A 22,511-nucleotide genomic window follows, 5' to 3' on the forward strand; every position below is an offset into this window, starting at 1 on the left:
AATGTACACCACTAGATGTTAATAGGGACTATGTATGGTACGACAAGGAAACTCGATCGGTTTTGACCTGAATTCACTACTATGGAACCATGTCATCATGGAAACACACTAACACCTCACTCCGTGACGTTTGCTTCTAGTAATTGGCTAATTATTTCGGGTTAAGGAATATTTCAATTGCACCGAATTCCAATAATCAGACAAGTAATCACAAAAATCTAAGAATTCCTTAAAACGAGGCGCTATAACCAAGTGTGCATACTCCAAATTTATTACATTGCTTACACATCTAAAATAATCAATGTATGTGCTGCGCGTTCACGTTATTATTAGTATACGATATTCTATGTATTACTTGAAAAGTTAAAGCATTTCTGGTATTGGATTGGGCAAAGTATTGTCATGTTTTACATTGTACAGATCGTGCTATGCTCTGCGCTTGTGCCATACGCACAGCTTTGCATTTGTTTTTTAGTTGTGCATGATTAGAACTTTCTACAAGCTATACTACCCCATCAGATTTAGAAAAATATATAACTTTCATTTTTGACGAAAGAAGCAAGACACTAACGAACAGCAACACCACCATATACCAAATAATACATTTTGTCTGAGGTCTGTGAGTGTGTTTCATTGTCTTTTATGCCGTGCTATTTCTGAGGCTTGTGATGTAGGTTTGTATTTGTTCACACGTTCAGGATTGACTGTTTTGAGGACTTTTTCCACTTGTGCAATGAAGTTCAACTCCACGTGCATCTTTTGGTATTGGTGAATTAATATTTTTATGTTCTTCTCTGTCCCAAATTTCATTTTGATTTATTTTGTGTCCACTATATTCCGTTTAATTTGGAAGGAATTTAGGAAGTTAATATCTAAATTGGAACAAAGGGCAATTAGTAAAAAGTAAGTTTAAGTAGAATCGGGAAAACAAAAAGGCTAGATTTCAAGACACGTTCAAAATCTAGAAAAGCAAAGATGTAACCGACTTTAAAGAAAAGCAAATATACACCCCGAAGCATTGGTGAACACAAAACGAATTTATAAGGAAAACAGAGAACGAATACCACAATATATGCACCAAATATACCACAATGAAATATTTTTTCCTAATAATTCACCTGTCAAGAAGCAGAGCTTTTATTTGCATTAAGAGACACCGCTAAATAAAATACTACTTTGAAATTACTTTATGTGCCTTCTACTGACTTTTATTACAGTTGATGAAACTTATCGGGATGAGCTAATGAAGATGACCATCGTACTGATTATTTCGTTTCATGATTTGATTTTGTCTGATAGTAAGCAACTAAGAAACTCTTTCCATTACTCAAAAACACGATAAAGAATTACAAAGGAAAACATATTTCCAAAATATTTAAGATGAAATCACGGAATATGATAGAGAGCAGAAGAGAAGAAAGAACAACTGAATCATTGCAGATAGCTAATTTTATCACTGAGACTGCCGACTGTATTGTCTAATCCATCTTCCTTTCGAGACTTTATTGCATGGTAAAGAGCGATAGAAAGCCGTTGCAACAAGTGAAGTTAAAGGTACGAAAGCAATCACACACACACACACACACACACACACACAATGAAATCTATATAACTAAAGGAATGTGCTGAAACTGTTTTTCATAGTATAAATGTTTTTGGTATATATATATATATATATATATATATATATATATTATCCAAAGCAATGTTTGGACTAGAAAAATAGGTATCACTCAAAAGGTTAAAAAAAAAAGAGTTTCAGCAATAAAAGAAAAGCAAAAACAATGTGGACAGTCTTGTTCTTTACATGAATTGAGTAAAGGTTTAAAAAAACCGCAGTTCTAGAAAAACAAACATCTGGTTATCCAGCATATGAAGGTGATGCGTTTCAATCTTCCAAGTGTTATGTATATTTAAATTGCTTGTTCGTCTGTTAGATTTAAAATATGTTGTATTCCATTACATGGTATTGTAATGTAATATTTTGGTGTAAGGGGTGTTCATGGAGGGGTAGTACCTCTGGTGGAGGGAACAGTCTTACTCCCTTGGGAATAGCTATTTCACCTTTGGTCCCCACTTGGCGCTCAGCTCTCGCCTGCGGCTTCAAGAAGCTGTAGCATGCGCAGCGGTCACACCACGGGCAACGGCTTCGACTGGCTGGCTAAACCACGTTGAGGGTAACCGACAGGTCTCAAACCCGCGGTGAGTTTGGGATTGTCAGCCAATGCATTTGAAGACTGGACCGGGTGGACTGTGCGGAGACACCACCAGCTGGTCAACGGGCAGGAAGGCTGATCCAGCAAAGCGAAGTGGAGCACTAAGAACACGACAAGACACGAAGACACATTGGTCAGCCACTGCATCCGGTTTCCATTCCAGCCGTCTTGAATACGTCTTGCAACTGAACAAAGTTGGGCCTGGATGAGAGAGTGAGGCTGGCGCAGAGCAACCCCCCCTCGCTTTAATCCAACTCACGCGAAAGTTATTTATGTCATCACCCGTGCCCACATCCTGTGGCGATGGCCGAGCTGCGACGTGGAGGTGTAGATGCACTTGCAGCCGTAGTTGCGAACCTGCACGCAGGCGGCTCAGGCTATAGGGTCGTCTTCCATTGACCTAGGTGCGTTAAAAACAAAGCCTGCTTCAACTACCCCGACCAGCTTACCGCGGCTGGAGGGAATCCTATTCTTGCGGTTGAAACACAAAGAAAATCCTATAGGTTCCACTCTCTCTTGGTTCGTGGAACATACGCACTCTAATGAATTGTGCAGAGGCTGACATACCGGAGAGCAGAACTGCCCTGATTGCAATCTTGAGTGAAACTCGCTTGGCCGACGAGGTCAAATTGACTGAAGTTGGAGCTGGCTACACCTTTTTCTGGAGTGGACGTGGCACCGATGAACATCGTGAGTCTGGAGTTGGTTTCGCTGTCCTGTCGAGTTTGGTGAATAGGCTCTCCATCTTACCAAAGGGAATTAATGACCGGCTTATAATGCTGAAGCTACCTTTTCACGGAGAAAAACAAGCCACACTCATTAGTACTTATGTACCAACCATGACCGACTTGGAGGAAGCCAAAAACAAGTTCTACCAGGATCTGGAAGCTCTGATTGCTTCAGTACCAAAAGTCAGACAAGCTGATCATTCTTGGTGATTTTAACGCCAGGGTTGGGGCGGACCACAATTGATGGGATGGAGTTATTAGTAGACATGGCATTGACAGCCGCAACATCAATGGAAATCTGCTTTTGAGGATGTGCGCAACATGTGATCTTCCGATCACAAACACCGTCTCCCGTCTGCCTAAATATAACAAAACAACTTGGATGCACCCACAGTCTAAGCAATGTCATCTGATCGACTACATTTTAGTCCGTAGGAATGACAGGCAGGATCTTCGTGTGACCAAGGCCATGTGTGGTGCTGACTGCTGGACAGACTACAGGTTACTGATTTCCAAGATTAATCTTAGAATTCAAATTCCCAGTCCTCCACATTACAAGGATGACTATTGCATAAGTCATCGCCTTCCATCTTGGATTTTATTCGGGATTTGAACTGTGATTCACTTAGAACTTTTCATTGATAGGACTTGTGTTTTTTAATTCTTGGATTGCAATTTGGATTTAATTTGCAAAACCGTGGGGTCTTTTTTTCTTATTGTTTTACTTTGTAGTCTAGGGAAATAAATTATTTGTTAAATTTTACAAAGCTTGTTGTCTTCACTCTTTTCTGTTACTTATTTTAAGAGCATAGACTGGTAACACAAGAAACTTCGGTGCAAAGGACAACAAAACCGAAATAATTTTCGAACCAGCAGTTAAAATCAGACAAGAGATTCCTGAGGGTATGGAGGTGCAAAAATATTTTATTTTTTTACATGTCATGAAACGCTTGATGAATAGAGTAGGAGACTGGGATTCGAATTGATGATTATAGGGGAGGAATTTAAAGCGGAGAACTTCCAATTGTAGTCGAAGGTGTATTCATTGCGCAAGATAAAAGAGAAGTAAGGTATTATGTAATTTATGTAGAAGTTGCCAATAATAAAATTTGATCCTTATAATTTGATATTGAAATGTATGCTGAACAGACTGAAGAATCAGAAAAAAGACGTCGACAAGAAAACTAGCCCAAGTGATACAAAAACTTTTGTCGCAAGAACGGTTATAAACTTTCAAAGGCATAAACATTCAATTAGTTGGATATAATTTCGCAGATGTAGAGAATTTTAGAGTAAACATTTTTAAAAAAAAATTCAAAACCTAGAGGTAAAATACCGTTTGGTAAAGGACTAATACAACTACTGAAAGAAAATGGTGTAACAATTGCTGCTGTAACTACAGCGACAGTAATGCTAATATCAACTCTAACTCTCTCTCTCTCTCTCTCTCTCTCTCGGAAATTTAGTACACGGTTCAAGAACATGTAGCAGTTTTACTCCATCAGGAGGTAATGATGTCTCGTTCGATGATAAACTTAAAAAGGGTTTAAATATTGCTGCCAGCTATTTGTTCGAGCTATGTACAAAGAAAGCAGCACTAGAGACCGGATTTACTGAAAGGTGGTGCATTAATTTATAGTTTAGAAGTGCTGAAATATTGTTTCTTTCCTAGCCGAACATCTTAAAATGGCGTACAAATCTATTTGCTCAGATCAAATGAGTAATGTATTCCTTTCTCACACAACACTGTTTAAACCGTCTTTCTATCAGGATTTATGTTACTTATATCCTAATATAATATACAATGTGAAGAAGCGTTGAATGGCATCTATATATGACGTTTAAAATCAACAAATCGTGATTTTAATACTCTGATATGTTTTTGTTTCAAACGCAACTATCTCTGACCACACTTGTAAACAATACCTTTAGTCTTTCAATACCAATACTGTTGCTGTAATTTTTAAATCAAAACTTAACCTTTCTGAAAACTGATGGATTTAATACAGCATATTTGTAGCTTTTTTTGATTACGTATATTTTGTAAACTGAAAAATGAAATATAAAATTATAAAACACTTGTTAAACAAATTCAAATGATAATGAGAAACTTCCGTTTCGCGTTTAGTTTTCATATTCTGTGCATATCAATGTGTGCTACACCAGTGTACACTACGATCTAGATGGGTAGAGATAGTTTTGTTTTAAACAGTCAGTGGTCCGTAAGTGTTTCAGTATGGGGTGACGATCGAACCTCACAGTGGCTTACCTCCCCTGGTTAGGATAATACGTAGATTTGGTGGTTAAATGCTACACGGAGAAAACAGTACGCTTTTATATCAACATCACACTCAACTGAGACTGCATTTGCTGCTATCTTTTCTCTACGAGCGTTTATTTTCCCTTGTTTTTATTTTCTTCAATCCGTCATTATAGTTATTAGGTATGATCCAGTCAATGTGTATTAATGCACAATGTGTATGCACTACGATTTAGATAGCCCTGGGGTTAACACACCCATCTGGCAGTGAATTTTCTGGAAGAATATGAGCCATGAGGAGATATTTGGATATGGAAAAAAAAGTTTTATTCTGGTTGAATGGTTCTGCATATGTCCTAAAGAATTAATCTGTGGTATGATCTGTAGACATAGATTATTTTTTTTTAAATAGTAGCCCAGGCATGTTCTCGTATGGGATACGACATTCGAAATTGCAAAATATATTATTGGTTCAGTACTCTAGTTTAGCATACCAATGTGTAGACCCCACACATGTATAGTACAATCTAGGAGCATGGGGAAGGTGAATTTAAGAGAAGAAAAACAAAACCAAAATAGTCCATACATTTTTCCCTGTAGGATATGAGATGGCGATATATACATTCCGGTTTCATCCGGTTGAGTGGTCTAGTAGTTTCAATACACTTACTACTAAAGTACTTCAAACAAGAACACGTCACACCTGCCTAAGTTTATGTACATTAACCTCTTGTTCAATGTATATACACGGTTCCCCATGAATCACCAGTTTTAATCAACGTGCCGCCCTGCTTTTCGATTTGTTTAGAGAGAGAATACTTCCTGCATTGATATGTGAATGCATATTTACACGACCACGGAATCTAAACTCTGAACTTATTCGAACATTACTGTTTTTCTTGAAGCGAATTGTCACCAGGTAAACAGTTAATGATCAAACTGACTAGCAGACGTGGGTTTAAGTGCTTTGCGAAGGTGAAGACTGCGTTGTGTGAACCCTACGAGATATTATGATACACAGACGTGCATGTTGTAAGTAATTTTCACTATGAACAATGACAGCCAGTATCTAGTTCTTGAAAATGATGAAGGAGGAGTACACAGAGGACGGTATGATCGTGACAAGTCACCCCGGGTATCTGGCAGAAACCCATGGGTGTGCTGTGTATCGGAACCGGGATAACGGTCCTTCAGAGATCAATACCGCCACCATTGATGAACGTGAAACAACCCCGATCGTCTTAGTTCAGCCGAACAGAAGAACTGCATTCTATAGTAAAAGGGTAAGCTATAAGAGGAATCGGTCATTTCACTTTTTTTGTGGAGGAGAATGATTGTGGAGAGCCTGTAGTCTTTATAAACATTTCCGGCCCCCAAATAGGTTGGAAAAATACACTCTTGCTCTGATTTATAGAATAAATCGAGTCTATCATATTAGTTATTATAAATGAAGACTAAACGTACCAAAAATCTGCGCCCCCCCCCCACCACCTTAAATTATTGACGCATAGGAGTGTCTACGACACACGCTACGAATGATATGGAGAAAAAACATGGGAACCAGCCTGGAAATGGGTAACATAAAATAGAGTATATATGTATAAGAATCTTTTGAGAGCTTATCCTAGTTGTAAGTGAGAAAGAAAAAAAAAACATAGATAAATTGTTTTATTCATGGAATTTCAGTCCTTTAACAGTCTTGAGTTTTTAACACTCATTACTAAAATTAGCACCTGACTCTTTGGTGCGGAATTGAAAGCACGTGTTTCAAACACGTGCAGTTCCAGAAAATACTGAGGCTCATATAGGCCTACTTTCCTCTACACAGAAGCTGACATCCAGGTTTCATCTATACTTTTAAATATAGGTTTGATCATGAGCACTCAATTTTTTTAAGTTATTGAATTTTTAATATCATGGTGTTGGCATAGGTTTACTATGGGAACTGAATTAGGACCGTGGGTTCTCTATCCATTCATCAGTGTGTCTGTTGATTTGCCAATCTTTGCTCTATCTCATTGTCTCATTGTGTATTGGTACACACGCACACAGACATACACACGCTTTCTGAACAAGGATTTGTCTCGGTTTTATGTACGGTGATGGAGACAAATTTAGATGAAGTACGCATTGTCTACGCCCTTTCGCCGATAGAGTTGGTTATAAATTAATAATGGTAACTGTTTACACACACATACACACACACACACGTGTGGACTGAATGACAGTCGATTCGTTCTTTAAACTTACTAACATAGCTTCAAATACACCTTGATGACGACGATCAAGTGGAAACATATCCAGCTCTGTGTGTGTGTGTGTGTGTGTGTGTGTGTGTGATTAGGATTTTTAACGTAGCTTTGAAAAAAAGTTCAGTCATATCGCTATGATGTCTGCAGTGTAGCAGTTTATTGTGATGTCTAGTACTGGGGCATCATGCCGCAGACACGTAACATGATGTCCCACCCAGTCACATTATCCTGACACCTGGCCGACCAGTCCTAACACTAACCTCTTAACGCTGAGCGCCAAGCGAGGTAGCTGTTAGTACCATTTTTGTAAGTCTTTGGTATGACTCGGCCGGGGTTAGAACCCACGACCTCCCGCTTCCGAGGCGGACGCTCTAACCACTAGGCCACCGAACCGGTCTCCAGGTGTAACGAAAAGTAAATAAAAATGAAGTCGAGGAATGTTAATATGATAATATAAAGGTTTAACACTCTTCCATATTTATTTCCTAGACAAATTTAGTTTCAAAATGTTTAAAGATAATCTTAAATAATCTTAAATTAAATGATTAATTTTATTGGTCTAAAATAATTTATTGTATAAAATGTACATATTTTATGTTACATTTTAATCAACTCACAGAGTCAAGTAATTATAAATATATATTTCTAGCAGTATCGGTTGTCAACTTCATTCTCTCACGTACATGTTTTCGTATATAATCATTTACACAATGTCATCTGATCACTTTAAGTGACGGATAAGAAGTTCAAGTCAAATATTTGGTCGTCCACAGAACGACACTTCACAGCTAATGTGTCACCAGCTTAAAATGAAGGGAAAAAAAACAAACACACACACACACCTCCCAAAAAAACATCATAAACAGGAGATAAACGGACACGGTAATTATTTTTCAGGTCAAATCAACAATGCTCACTGTAACCCGATATTCACGAGGGTTAGTCTTCCGTTTCGGGTTAGGGTTGTAAGTCTTGAACATTGATCAGTACGGTTGAAAATGTGATTTTCCTGACTATGACATTCCTTTTCATAATTCACTTTTTCTATGATAAGCAATTTTTAAAATGCTCTTCTCTGCAGACAACCACTCGAAAAATATTAATGGTACCAGGACTAACGGGTTATTTCACCCCGATGCATTTTCGTCCCGTGCTCATTCGCCCAAGTTCGATTTACCAGTTCGGTGTAGGCCTTGTTTTCATTACAGTCGGTTGTATCAAAGTTGGACACAAATATAGTGAGGGAAATTTATAGAGCAGTATTATCTCCCCATTTTTTTTTTTTTTTGTATTAGCTTCATGTTGGTTTCAGTTAAGAGATAAATTTAGAAAACATTTGTGCCATTCGTTGTGTCTGTAATGGACCGGTGGAAAGGTGGAAGAGAAATCAGAAGGAGTGTGTGTGTGTTTATGTGTGGGATTTGGACTTTTAATATAGCATTTTCAGTCATCGCTACGATATCTGTAGTGTGACAGTTTATAGTGGTATCTAGCACTGGGGCATCATGCCGCAGATATGTAGCACGGTGTCCCATCCAGTCACATTATCCTGACATCAGGTTAACCAGACCTAACACAAACCTCTTATTGCTGAGAGCCAATCGAGGCAGCTGCTAGTACCATTTTTATGTCTTTGGTATGACTCGGTTGGGGTTCGAACCCGCGACCTTCATCCGAGGTGTACGCTCTAACCACTTACGCTACCGGAGCGGTCGAAATGAGAAGGGCAACTTTTTTTTTTGTTGTCAGATAAGGGAATACATTACGAACTTCAACAACGTCAGTAAGAAAATGTTTTTAAAAAAGCACAAATTTAAAGGGCGTCTTCGTCGATTCATTTTGTCTGTAAAATCAAGCCCACAATTAACAGTAACAGTTATACCAGGGATATATTTAAAAAATAGTAGATAGATGAATGAATGAATGAATGAATGAATGAATGATCGAACGAAAGAACGAATGAATGAATGAATGATGGCGATTGAAACCTGTGCGCACAAAAATCCGAATCCAGAGAGAGAGAGAGAGAAAGTATGTTATATTTGTTAAAATTTAATTAGTTTGTACATGCTTCATTTCTGCCAATAAAAGGATCGATATAAGATGTTCTAAGTGAGAGGTATAGGGGAAAGGTTAAGGCAAAACTATATCCATCTTCGATCTCATTATTCGTACAAAGTTTACTTATTTTTTTATGTCGTTCTTACCCTACTTGTCTACCAGTCTCGATATTGAATGGGCGTTATGAAATCCTTAATTTATTTAAAGCCATTCTGTGGCTGGCATTAACAATTATTGTAAGATAAGAAGTGGTTTCAAACATATATTTTATATCTTTATACGTGTGTGAACCTCTCAAAGTAACTGTTGAACGCTAGTCTGAGTGTGTGTGTGTGTGTGTGTGTGTGTGTGTGCATGATTAGGATTTCTAACGCGGCTTTTAAAACAATTCAGCCATCGTTACAGCGTCTGCAGTGTGGCAGTTTATAATGATGTTTAGCACTAGACCATCATGCAACAGACATGTAACATGATGTCTCACCTAGTCACGTTATCCTGACACCAGGTCGATCAGTCCTAACACTAAACTCATAATGCTGCGCACCAGTAAACATATTGTTGGTAGATAGTTTGACATCTATTAATCACTTACAATATTTTCTATGTACCCAATTAACAGAGTTACGACTCTAGGTCTAAAAATACATAACAGAACGGAAGTGAACCCATCAATTTAAGTAAAATTCAACAAACAATTTAAGAGACACATTATTTTGAATTAAATTCCAAATAATCATAAATGTCCTATCACAAGTCCAAGAAAAGACTTCAGAATGAATTCCAAAAGACTTCAGTGTCTGAATATACCACAATGATACAATACAAATGTCTTTGAACGAGTTCTCAATCATCCCAAAGTAGTGTTTTATTCCAAAAAGGCAATGAGCACTTTACGATTCCAGTGAATAATTTAAATAGCTAATTCCTCTCAAATTGTATTTAAACAGAGCTAAAAATAATTCCACAGACTGATAATAACAAAGAATGAAAAAATTTGTTTACATATACAGACCTTAACGTGACCTAGGACGCAGCATAATGTTCTGGAATAATTCATAAACTCGTAAACAAGGTCAGGTCTTGAACTTAAATTTAAGTAAACATGTTGTTTACTTCTCACAAACATGACATCAATCAGGCATGCACAACCTTCAGTCTTGACAATAGTCCGGTACATTATATATATATATATATATATATATATATATATATATATATATATATATATATATATATATATATATATATATATATATATATATATATAACACCTCCCCGCATAAGAAAAAGAAAGATTTATGCAACTATCTTTTTTAATCTTTCACAGATCAGTAAAAAGATACGTATGATACTATAATAATTAAAATTTCATTGGAAGATGTGTAATGAATGATGTAAAGCATATACAAAATAAAGCCGCATGGGACTTCCATACAAGAGAAAGTATATGTAGAATCATATTTTCCCGTGACGTAGCTAATGTCAATGTTGTTTTCCTGCAACAGCAAACTTGGTCTCAACAGTCTCTATTTTTTTTTTCATTTTGTTTATGAAGGTAAGGGTGTTGTGATCACAGAATACAATAATTCGAGTACGAGCTTTTTTTTTTACTTCGAGTGGAATTATATAATTGACATTCCTGGAAGGTGGAAACAGAAACAACTTTGTCATATAAAGATGTTAAAGGAATGTGTTAGTAGAGTTAACCCAGTTCATTTTTCAATCAATATATGCCTTTTCTTAACTTAAGTGTGACCCTCTTTTGATTTACAGATGAGGTCACAAGTTATTGCTGTAGCACACAATATCAAATAACCATAACAAATAAAATTAAATATAAAAACACAGCAGGGTACCTATTCCTATCATTAAGGAAACAGCGAGGTACTTACTTGCTATGGTTCAGCGAGGTAATTACTTTCTGTGGCTCAATGAGGTAATTATTTTATATGGCTCAGCGAGGTAATTACTTTATATGGCTCAGCGAGGTAATTACTCTCTGTGGCTCTTCACGTGACTATTTATTTCCTTTGGAAGACGTTTCTGAATGTGAAATTTGATGTCGTCATTGATGGCATATTTGTTTTTTCTCATTCATATTCCGAAATAAAAGTTTAGAAGTAACTTTAAACTGCACGACAATAGAAAACCAAATTCTTTTTGTATATGTAAATAGCGTTTATCTTGGTATATTTTGTCACAATTTGTATTTGAAAATAAATCTACTCGAGGCTTTTAAATGGTATCAAATTTATCACAAATCCGAGTTTTTACTCCTTTTCAAAACGAAGAAAGGAATATAGTCAAAAAGTATTAAAGTAAAAATAGCATAAATACAGTTTAATGCATGTAGATTATACCAGTGTAAGTTTTATTCCCCAATTAGAGATACAGATTGAGATGGGGCCTAATTGCAAATTTTCATCGGAACTAGAGCACAAAAATGGTACGTCAGTGCATTTTCCTGTTTCTTACAAATGCTTTGATAGTTACAGTGTCATTGTAAATTAAAAAAAGACAGTGTGATTCACAAATCAGTTAAAATAAGACAATTTATTAAGTACCTAGATGCCACTAAGGAACGACAGTAATGTTTCGTGAGGCATGTCGTATTTTTTTAAGCAGGATAAAAGCACAAATCATATGTATAGGCAGGAAGGGCCAAGAAGGGGCGATGTTTCCTTGTCAACAAGGCTTAACAGTTCCACTTGAGCTAAAAAAAATGTTCGGATTTGGCGAGTTGTGGACTAATATGTAAAGTCTTCTTCACGATCCAGCAATTTTCTTAGCAGCATCGGAAAAGGTTAATGTAAATGACTGCAAACATGAGGTAAAAATAACCTCGTTTTGGTACAGTGCTGTGTGCGGCATCGCAAGGGATGCTTGTAATTCAAGCTTTTATGGTCGCATAAGCAATGAATATACCTTGGTTCTATTTGACACTAAGATTTCCAAGACATCTACCGAAGTTGTACAGGGATTTCATCATTTGTTCATGCTTTCCCTTTTCCTTCAAGCTGTACACCATCAGGAGAGAGCTGTCCATTTTCTTGTCAAAGCTGTCAGTAAGAGGATGCTGTTCGAGACTTCCAGTGAAACAAATTCTCATCTTACTGTCCATTCTCGTACTCTTAGCGAGCATCGTCGTCATCGCTCACGTGCTTAGGACGTCACAATCACCTGACAGATCGGTAAAATATATATTTTAGTATAGCATATACATACTGTATTATCTCAGGTAGGACTAACAAGAACGTTTCTTAGATGTGCCCACGACAGTTGTACATTATATATATATATATATATATATATATATATATATATATATATATATATATATATATAACACTTTTGAATAAGACCTGCTAATCCAAGCTGGTACAAACTATATTGGGACTAGTGTCTGCTATAAACTATAATTATTAGTACACCCTTCCGTTTGCTTGTACCATACCGATTTTAAAACGAAAGGCATCAAGGATATAAAAAAATGCACAAAACGTAGTCACTTCATTCAACTATTTATAATGTCTAACCTAACTGGCGCTAAGGGGTCCCTAACACTGTCGAATTATTGGCGTCTCGACGCAAACGGAAGCTCCCGATGTTACCAAGCAAATATACTGCTCGCTGTCCATGTCTGTTTTCTAGAATTGGCTGTTTTCTAAGATGTCACGACATTGGAGCCCACCTTGAAGCATGTTTTAGCCTACATCCGTAAAACTTAATAGCTGACCACTACATGTTTGGCCCCTCACCCTCCGAAAATAATTCTGCCGTCACCCCTGTGTATTGATTGTAAATATTCACTATGCAATGCGAGCGCACGTTGCATCACCATTTTGCTTCCCTAATTAATCGTTGTCAGCATCATGTATATTATTATTGAAGATAAAAATCTGATTTAATCATGGATAAAGATATTAACTTCATCAAAATGTTTCATAGATTATACTAAAATTAAGTGCCCCGTTTGCACGAAAGAGAAAATAAAGCTTGAAGTTCCAAGGCAAAGGCCAGAAGACTGAACAGTGAAACGTAATTATACAATTACTATCCAATAGAAATCCAGTATTTCTCACAAATAGGCAATATTAGTTGACTTTTAAAACTTTTTTTTTCAATTTTAGATGGTGTCCCTAAGATTGCCATCTTGAAAGGTTATTTCAGGGCAATGAGCTTCGGGATATAATATCAGTTAAATAATTAAAATCTCATAGCATATGTATGATGCTGGAACCTTTATGTATAATACTTTTCGCGAAATTAAGTGCTTGTGCAAAAGACAGTTGACAAACTAATTTTAATTAGTAAGGTCAAATATTATATACCTGGTGGAGATGATGATTGGCGGAGGATGATATTGTGTGAAAAGCGAAAACTGTTGAAAGAGGTTGTTGCATCTTAAGTGAAATGTATGCCTAATGGAACATGATTTTGTGTCGAATGTCGAATGTCAAAAGCAGGGGAAGTCTAGAAATGCTTCTAGAAATATGAAATTGTATATTAACAATTGACTTTCTAACTTGAACAAAAAGCAAATGATCGCTTTCAGCCCATGAAAATTGAAGGACATTCCATTTTGCTGCTTATTTGTGTATATGTTGATCATTCTGTTCATTGATGGTTCCTTTGTTTATGAAAGAATAACAAAGATCGTTGAAGATTTCAACGTTGTTATTTGAAAAAGGAGAAACGTTACGAATTCGGTCTCGTGCCGTTGATATGCCTAACAGAATGTGATGCATTAGCATATCCTCACGCACAAAATGACACATATTATTCTGGAGAGAACAATGTTGTTAGGTGCCGGTTTGCGTAGCTAGGGAATCAAAATGGCGGACATAGGAATGCACACGTTTGATGACGTCACATGAAAACCCACGGATAGTCTATTTCAGTATATTAAAAAAACGTGTCGTCTGCGTCCTATTTTTGCAATTTATGGTTTTAATATTTCTGAAAACAATTTAACACGGAAATAGGAGGAACTCTTGTACATGTGTGTTATAACAGATGTTTATCCAAAATTTACGCAATTATTGAGATTTTCAAAGACGATGAACTACGTCACATCTGTTGCTTGACAGCATAGACAGGCCCAGGCAAATGTACGATCTTGTTGCTAGAGAAACTCAAAGTTGCCAATGTTTGGGACCCCCTGACGTCGATAATAGGTTGATTTCGGACCATGGATATTTTGGACCAGGTTTATTCGGCCCAGATTATGGGCTGATTCGGACCAAATTCCGGGCTGTTTCGGACCATGTGAAATATTATTAAGTTTTGTCCGGGATTTAAATGTGACATATATAATCGCTTATAATGTGTTTTTAACTCATTATTTCCCAGTTTAAACAGTTTAAATATGCTTTTACCTAAATAAAACCCCGATTGTACGAATGATAATGATACTGTTCTGTGTAGTGAAAATCAATGCGTGTGTGTGTGATTTAGATTTTTAATGTAGCTTTACACACACACACACACACACACACACACACACACACATATATATATATATATATATATATATATATATATATATATATATATATATATATATATATATATATATATTAGTCTCAGTACGCTAATGTTTAGGATTCTTTTCGTGGATATATTCTGTCTGAGAATGTTAATGTAGTTTTAAAAAAATACATTATGTAGAATATATGTTAATACTAAATAAAATGTTTGTTTATACTTAATAGAATGTTTGTTTATACTCAATCAATCTATATACAAAAACAATGAGCACCGTAACTGATATTCATTAGCTGAATATATTATGTAATTGTATGCATATTATTATTGAAAGTGGATACTGAACAAGACCAAAGCTAGAATATAGCATATTATTAATTAAAATAACTTGACTCGTGTAATATAGCAATGGAGAACTAAAAACATCCATAAATGCTGGCACGTAACTTCGATACCTGACTGGTGGAGATGTGATTCTCACGTAGGACTTCCACAGTGTCATCAACCATATATAGTACTTCCTCGTCTTTTAACGTTGCCGTTTCCTGAGTTTACCCTTGGGTATGATTTAACTTGAATTATCACCATTTGTTTATTACTTTGTTTGACGGTTGCGTCCTTAATTAATTTAACTGCAGTCACTAGTAGTGGTATGATCTGACCCTAAATTGGCAAAACCCGTTTGACCAACGCCGCATTAAACTTTTAATGACATTTATAAATTTACTGAATTTGATATCATTATAGAACACATAACATAATGCTGACTTATTTGTGTGATCATTGGCTACATGGTAGTGCTATTATATTATATATCTAATATTATATATGTATTAATGTATAAACATATATATTCCAGAATAAATGTTTAAGGGATTTAATCTTTGCTTTAAATTAAATATTACCAGTGTTTCAAAGGCTAAAATAAAAACGAATTGGTTTACTGGTTCGAGATTTTACTCAAAATATAACAAACAGTTCAATGATACCAGTAGCAGTAGATAAAATGTAATTATAACAGAGAGATACGCTCTACTTTCGTTTTATTCATCAATAACTCTTTATACAAACTTTTTAGTTGTAAATATAATGCGACCACAACACGATTTGCTTGATACATCAATGGGTACATTGAGTAAATTTTTATGAATTACAGTTTGATAGTGTTGATATTGACCTGATTTATGAAAACTTTGTATTTTCTTTTTTGAAACATTGGAAAGTTATTTTGGTTAAAATATCTAAATGCGATAGCTCTTATCTATTTTGTTCTGATTTGGGTTATAAATTGCTAATAGATATTGCCTCTTGTCCAGGGAGCCATTTTGGCTTGGTATCCTGTTTCGATAAAACTATTATGTACACTAACTTGATCCTTCAATCCATCGGTTCAAAATTCAAACCTTTTATGACCTAACAGTGACCAAACTTTTTATATGTCGCTCAGACATATTAGTTATTAAAAATTTGTAAGGCATCTACAACGTACACTATGTACTAGAATTTTTACGATTGTTAGGAGGTAGGAAAATTTTACAGCTTGTTTTGATTTGACCCAATTGCACAGGTGGCTAACACATTATTGCATTTTTTATTGTCCATTAGTGCAACTAGACTAAATTTTACTAAGTACGGGCTGGCGTTCTTGGGAGTGCACGACATCTATGGCTGGCTTGCCGAGTTCCTTGCCCTCTTGCCTCTCTCGAACATCGTTTAACGGCGGAGATGTGGATTCCACAACCAATTGCAACGGGCGTTACATACTGCTTGGGTCGACACCTAGTACAGTCCATAACATCTGAAATCAACTCTTTATTAACATAAGTGTGTATTGGGCCCATTCCCACTCATGAAAGCCCTTCATTCAGGTCGTTAGAGACATATAGTCCTACGACCTGACGGCTAAATTAGCAGTGCTCCTTGAGCACATAAACGCCTGGGGGATGTGGCACTAATTCCTTTCCCCAGGAACATTTAGCATCCCGCTATGTGGGAATAAACCCGTTGCACATGCCCTTCTGGGCGCACGCAACGTAAATCCAAGTAATCAATCAATCAATCAATCTGGGTTTAATTTAAGAACTGAATATCAACCTTTATTATTATATTACTATGCATGCGAAATTAGTAAAATAAAATAAATAAATCAGGTATGTGTGTTCCATTGTTTTACTTTTAATATTTCACTTGGTCTGAATCAGCCTGTAATTTCTGGGCGGAACCAGCCCATAATTTGGGGGCGAATCAGTTAATGTCCAAATCAGCCATGGTCCGAATCAGCAGCATTCCCTGGCGACAATCAGGTTAGAACTTATGAATCAATGAATGAAATGACTTCCTTTTTTGTGCATTTGTTAAAATTCCTTTTCTTTTTTAAAATTTGGGATGGGTGGGTGTGTTTACAAACAAGCGAGATGGTGTGAGAATACTAATTAACAAAGCTTCCCTAGTTTTGACAGTGGAAGAGGTCCTTATTAGCGAGCAGATTTTTACAGCAATTACGTGTCATCATCATGGACAGTCGAAGTTAGCATCATTTCACTTGGACAGGAATAAAGGCTGAATTAATGCAGATTTTATTTCATATACATTTTTAATTAGGTCTTTTTCTAAAAAAATAAAAATGATATATGTTTGGGAAAATATTATTGGTGCTGATATTCTTTGTTTTTTGCCAATTCTTGGCATTGTGTTTTCCAAGTTGTTTAATAAGAATGTCATCTTCAAAGTTTATACCAAAACTTTTATCTTTCAATGGAACAGTTATTCTGGCTTGCTAATTTTCATTGCTGTGGCAACCAGATACATATATAACATATGTGTTATATTAGTCCAATTTCCTCTGCCCCTTGTCACCCCAATTTTAATATTTTGACATTTATGTTGGAGTGTACACACCAACAGAAATGTCCAAATATCAAAAATGGGGTGGCAAGGGTCAGAGGAAACACGGACTAGTGTTATATATGTCTCTGGGCAAACTGATATCCTTGTAATTTCCATAGTTATGGCCAGCTGTTGCCTTGTAATTTCCATCATTAGGAGCCATCCATTTAGTACGTATGCAAAAATCTGGCAAAGCTTGAACCCTCTCCCCCCTCCGTACACATGCATATTTTTTACACCCACCCCCACCTGCATACGTACATTTGATGCAACACCCCCTAAGAATTCTATAGAATGGCCTGTATTTAAACACGCAGAAACCATAAAGGATTAATAATATTAATGTGTTTAATAAAAACAGATAGTTGTTGTTGTTGTTGTGGGGTTTAACGCCATTTTTTCAGCACACGATAGGCCATATATGGCGGCCAGTATTAATGGTGGAGGAAGAACCCGGGAAAACCCCGGAAAGAACCACCGACCCACGAGAAGCTACTGGCATGCTTTCTCACATATCTACATTGGAAAAACAGATAGTCCACCAACGTTGAATGTCTGGCTGCATCCAAAGAAATAAGCTGTGTACAGTTTGTCTAGGTTACGTATTAGACAAATTATTATCGAGGTTTCACCCCCCCCCCCATTTCCTATGCATACATACATTATCAGTAGACTCCCCTATATGCAAGCGTGTGAATTTGGGTTAACCCCCTCCATGCATATGTACTAAATGGATGGCCCCTTATGTTGCCTTGTAGTTTCCATAGTTAAGGCCAGCTGATGCCTTGTAATTCCATAGTTATGGCCAACTGATTCCTTTGTAATTTCCATAATTATGGCCAGCTGATGCCTTGTGATTTCCATAGTTATGGAAAACTGTTGCCTTGTAATTCCATAGTTATGGCCAACTGATTCCCTTGTAATTGTCATAGTTATGGCCAACTGATTCCCTTGTAATTTCCATAGTTATGGCCAGCTGATGCCTTGTGATTTCCATAGTTATGGAAAACTGTTGCCTTGTAATTTCCATAGTTATGGCCAGCTGATGCCTTGTGATTTCCATAGTTATGGAAAACTGTTGCCTTGTAATTCCATAGTTATGGCCAACTGATTCCCTTGTAATTGTCATAGTTATGGCCAACTGATTCCCTTGTAATTTCCATAGTTATGGCCAGCTGATGCCTTGTGATTTCCATAGTTATGGAAAACTGTTCCCTTGTAATTTCCGTAGTTATGGCCAGCTGATGCCTTGTAATTGTCATAGTTATGGCCTACTGATTCCCTTGTAATTCCATGGTTATGGCCAACTGATTCCCTTGTAATTTCCATAGTTATGGCCAACTGATGCCTTGTGATCTTCATAGTTATGGCCAACTGATGCCTTGTGATTTCCATAGTTATGGCCAACTGATGCCTTGTGATTTCCATAATTATGGCCAGCTGATGCCTTGTAATTTCATAGTTATGGCAAACTGATACCTTGTGATTTCCATAGTTATGGCCAACTGATGCCTTGTGATTTCCATAATTATGGCCAGCAGATACCTTGTAATTTCATAGTTATGGCCAACTGATTCCCTTGTGATTTTCATAGTTATGGCCAACTGATGACTTGTAATTTTCATAGTTATGGGGAACTGATTCCCTTGTAAAAAATAAAAATCTGGTAAAAATCAATGGTTGGGAGTGGGGAGACATTACTAATTTTATGGCAATTCTAAGTGATTACTCCTCTAATACTTCCAGAGGGCAGACATGAACAGTGTTGGGAAAATAAAAGTAGAGTCCAGAAAAAGTGAAACTAAAGATTTTGTTTTGATGCAGTTTGGTTTAAATGTGTAGTCCACAAACATTGAGGAACTAGAAAGGGAGATAACTTACAGTTAAAGAATCACTTGATCTCAATTCAGTATACACCAACAGACTTCCAGGTGAGAAATAGAGAGACCTTTCAATTCACCGTTTACCCTGACAGGTTATATTTATTGGAAAAATAAATACAGCAGCTAACCTGGCATTCAATATTGTACTTCCAGGTTGTCACATTGCTTTACAACGTCAATAATGGATCAACCACACTGCACTATATTATTATCAGAGATTCAGTAGTTGAAGTATATTCACCAGATAATGGACAATTTGAAAAGCAGGCTGTGTTCCTGGATTTTATAAAGGTAATACATGGTATTTATAAACATATAAAATTCAGCTCTAGTCTGACTGAAGTCTTTGTTATATCACTTTGTGCAAGAAAATGATTGAAATTGTTTTTTGTTTTTTAAAATTATAGTTTCTATAAATTGATGTCCTTGATTTGTATTCCATTCCAAATATAGTAACATCACAAACTGTACCAGTGTAAGATATGAAAGAGCATCATTGCTTTGTTCAATTAAATTTTTTTCTGACACAGACCTGGGGCTAGTGGCTTTAAAAAATAACACCCCTAGACTCAAAGTACATTTACCCAACAGGACTTTGTTTTTAACTATTACTTTGACTCGATGTTGAAAACATCATACAAGTTAGACAGTTTTTAATTCATACTCTACAGAGAATCAAACCCGGATCTGTAGGTTACAGCACCCATTGCCTGTGTTTGTGTTTTTGAATTGACTAATTTTTCTAATTTGCCTATCATAATAGCCTACTTTCAAAAGCAAGTCCATCAAATGAACTAATGCTCTTCTGTCCAAAAAGAAATTCAATATAAGACCAATTCTTCTTTTTAGCCACTCGGTTTCAAAACCATTTCTGATATCCTTGAGTGATAAGATTTCAGATCACTAACTTTGGCAGCCATATTGTATTAAAGATCATCACCATTTTCATTTAGGACCAACTAGACACTAAAAAGACTCTGTTGAAAACCTCATAATGATATGACCATCCATTGAGGAGAATCAGTGACAGAATTTCAATATGTTCATTTTGGGAGCCATATTTAATATCAGATTGGTACTATTTTAATTGAGGACCAATTAGATATCATAATTAGTCTTCTGGTGAAAACTTTATGTTGATATGACTCCATTTAGCATTAGCAGCAGCAATAACATGATTTCAAAGATGGATGCCATGGTGGTCATACTGTATGTGAGATTGACACAATTTCCATGACACAATTTCCATTTAATAGCAAATATGACATCATAGAAAGTCTTCTGGCAAAAACCCTATGTTGATATTATTTTCAAAAAAGGCTAGCAATAAGATTTTCAATATGGCTGCTGTGGTGGCCATATTGGATGTCAGAATGGCACAGTTTTTATTTAAGATGATCTAGACTCCATAAGAAGTCTTCCATTGAATACCTTGTATAGATGTGACTTTCCATTCATGAGGAGTAACAATAACAAGATTTTCAAGCTTCTGTTTTGGCTTTCTTAGATGTAAGATTGGCACTAATTTCATTTCAGACCAACTAGTCATCATGAGAAGTCTTTTTGTGAAAACTCCATGTTGATATAGGCCCACCATTCATGTGAAGTAGCGATCACAAGTTTTATAAGATTGTTGCTGTGGTGGCCATAATGGGCCTCATACAGGTTGCAGCAATTTCATCTAGGAACAATTATACTTCATAAGAAGTCTTCTGGTTAAAACATCATGTTTTTGTGACTTTCTGTTCAGGAGCAGAAATAATGGCTGCTGTGACAGTTATATTTGATGCCATATCAGAATTATTTTCATTTAGCACCAGCTAGATATAAGATGCCTTCTGTGAAAACCATATGTTAATAAAATCATTCATTCAGGAGGAGTAGCAATAACAAGATTTCCAAGATGGCTGCCCTGGCAGCAGTATTGGATATTGTAGCAGTGTCATTTTCATTTAGGACCAAATAGACCTTGGGATGAATGTGTGTGTAAAGTTAGGACCAACTATACTATGGGATGAATGTGTATGTAAAGTTAGGACCAACTATACTATGGGATGAATGTGTATGTAAAGTTAGGACCAACTATACTATGGGATGAATGTGTATGTAAAGTTAGGACCAACTAGACCTTGGGATGAATGTGTGTAAAAAGTGTCCTTTAGGACCAACTAGACTAGACCATGGGATGAATGTGTGTGTCAAGCTAGGACCAACTAGACCATGGGATGAATGTGTGTGTAAAGTTAGGACCAACTAGACCTTGGGATGAATGTGTGTGTAAAGTGTCCTTTAGGACCAACTAGACCTTGGGATGAATGTGTGTGTAAAGTTAGGACCAACTAGACCTTGAGATGAATATGTGTGTAAAGTTAGGACCAACTAGACCATGGGATGAATATGTGTGTGTAAAGTTAGGACCAACTAGACCATGAGATGAATGTGTGTGTAAAGTGTTCTTTAGGACCAACTAGACCATGAGATGAATGTGTGTGTAAAGTGTCCTTTAGGACCAAATAGACCTTGGGATGAATATGTGTGTAAAGTTAGGACTAACTAGACCATGGGATGAATGTGTGTGTAAAGTTAGGACCAGCTAGACCTTGGAATGAATGTGTGTGTAAAGTTAGGACCAGCTAGACATTGGGATGAATGTGTGTGTAATGTTAGGACCAACTAGACCATGGGATGAATGTATGTGTAAAGTTAGGACCAACTAGACCTTGGAATGAATGTGTGTG

General features: G+C 36.4%; 1 protein-coding gene across 1 annotated transcript in view; it reads left to right on the plus strand.

Annotated features, from left to right (window-relative positions):
- Positions 1-5,927: 5,927 nt before the first annotated feature.
- LOC149804362 (uncharacterized) overlaps positions 5,928-22,511 on the plus strand; it is a 32,268-nt gene continuing 15,684 nt past the window's right edge. The window contains exons 1-3 of the mRNA XM_089939411.1: positions 5,928-6,487; positions 12,535-12,708; positions 19,927-20,064. Of these exons, the coding sequence (XP_089795537.1) occupies positions 6,287-6,487; positions 12,535-12,708; positions 19,927-20,064 (513 nt within the window). The 5' untranslated portion in view covers positions 5,928-6,286. The remainder of the gene's footprint in view (positions 6,488-12,534; positions 12,709-19,926; positions 20,065-22,511) is intronic.

This window comes from Sinohyriopsis cumingii, chromosome 2 (genome assembly GCF_028554795.1).
Source record: "Sinohyriopsis cumingii isolate HCF-2022 chromosome 2, ASM2855479v2, whole genome shotgun sequence".
Classification (NCBI taxonomy): Eukaryota; Metazoa; Mollusca; class Bivalvia; order Unionida; family Unionidae; genus Sinohyriopsis; species Sinohyriopsis cumingii.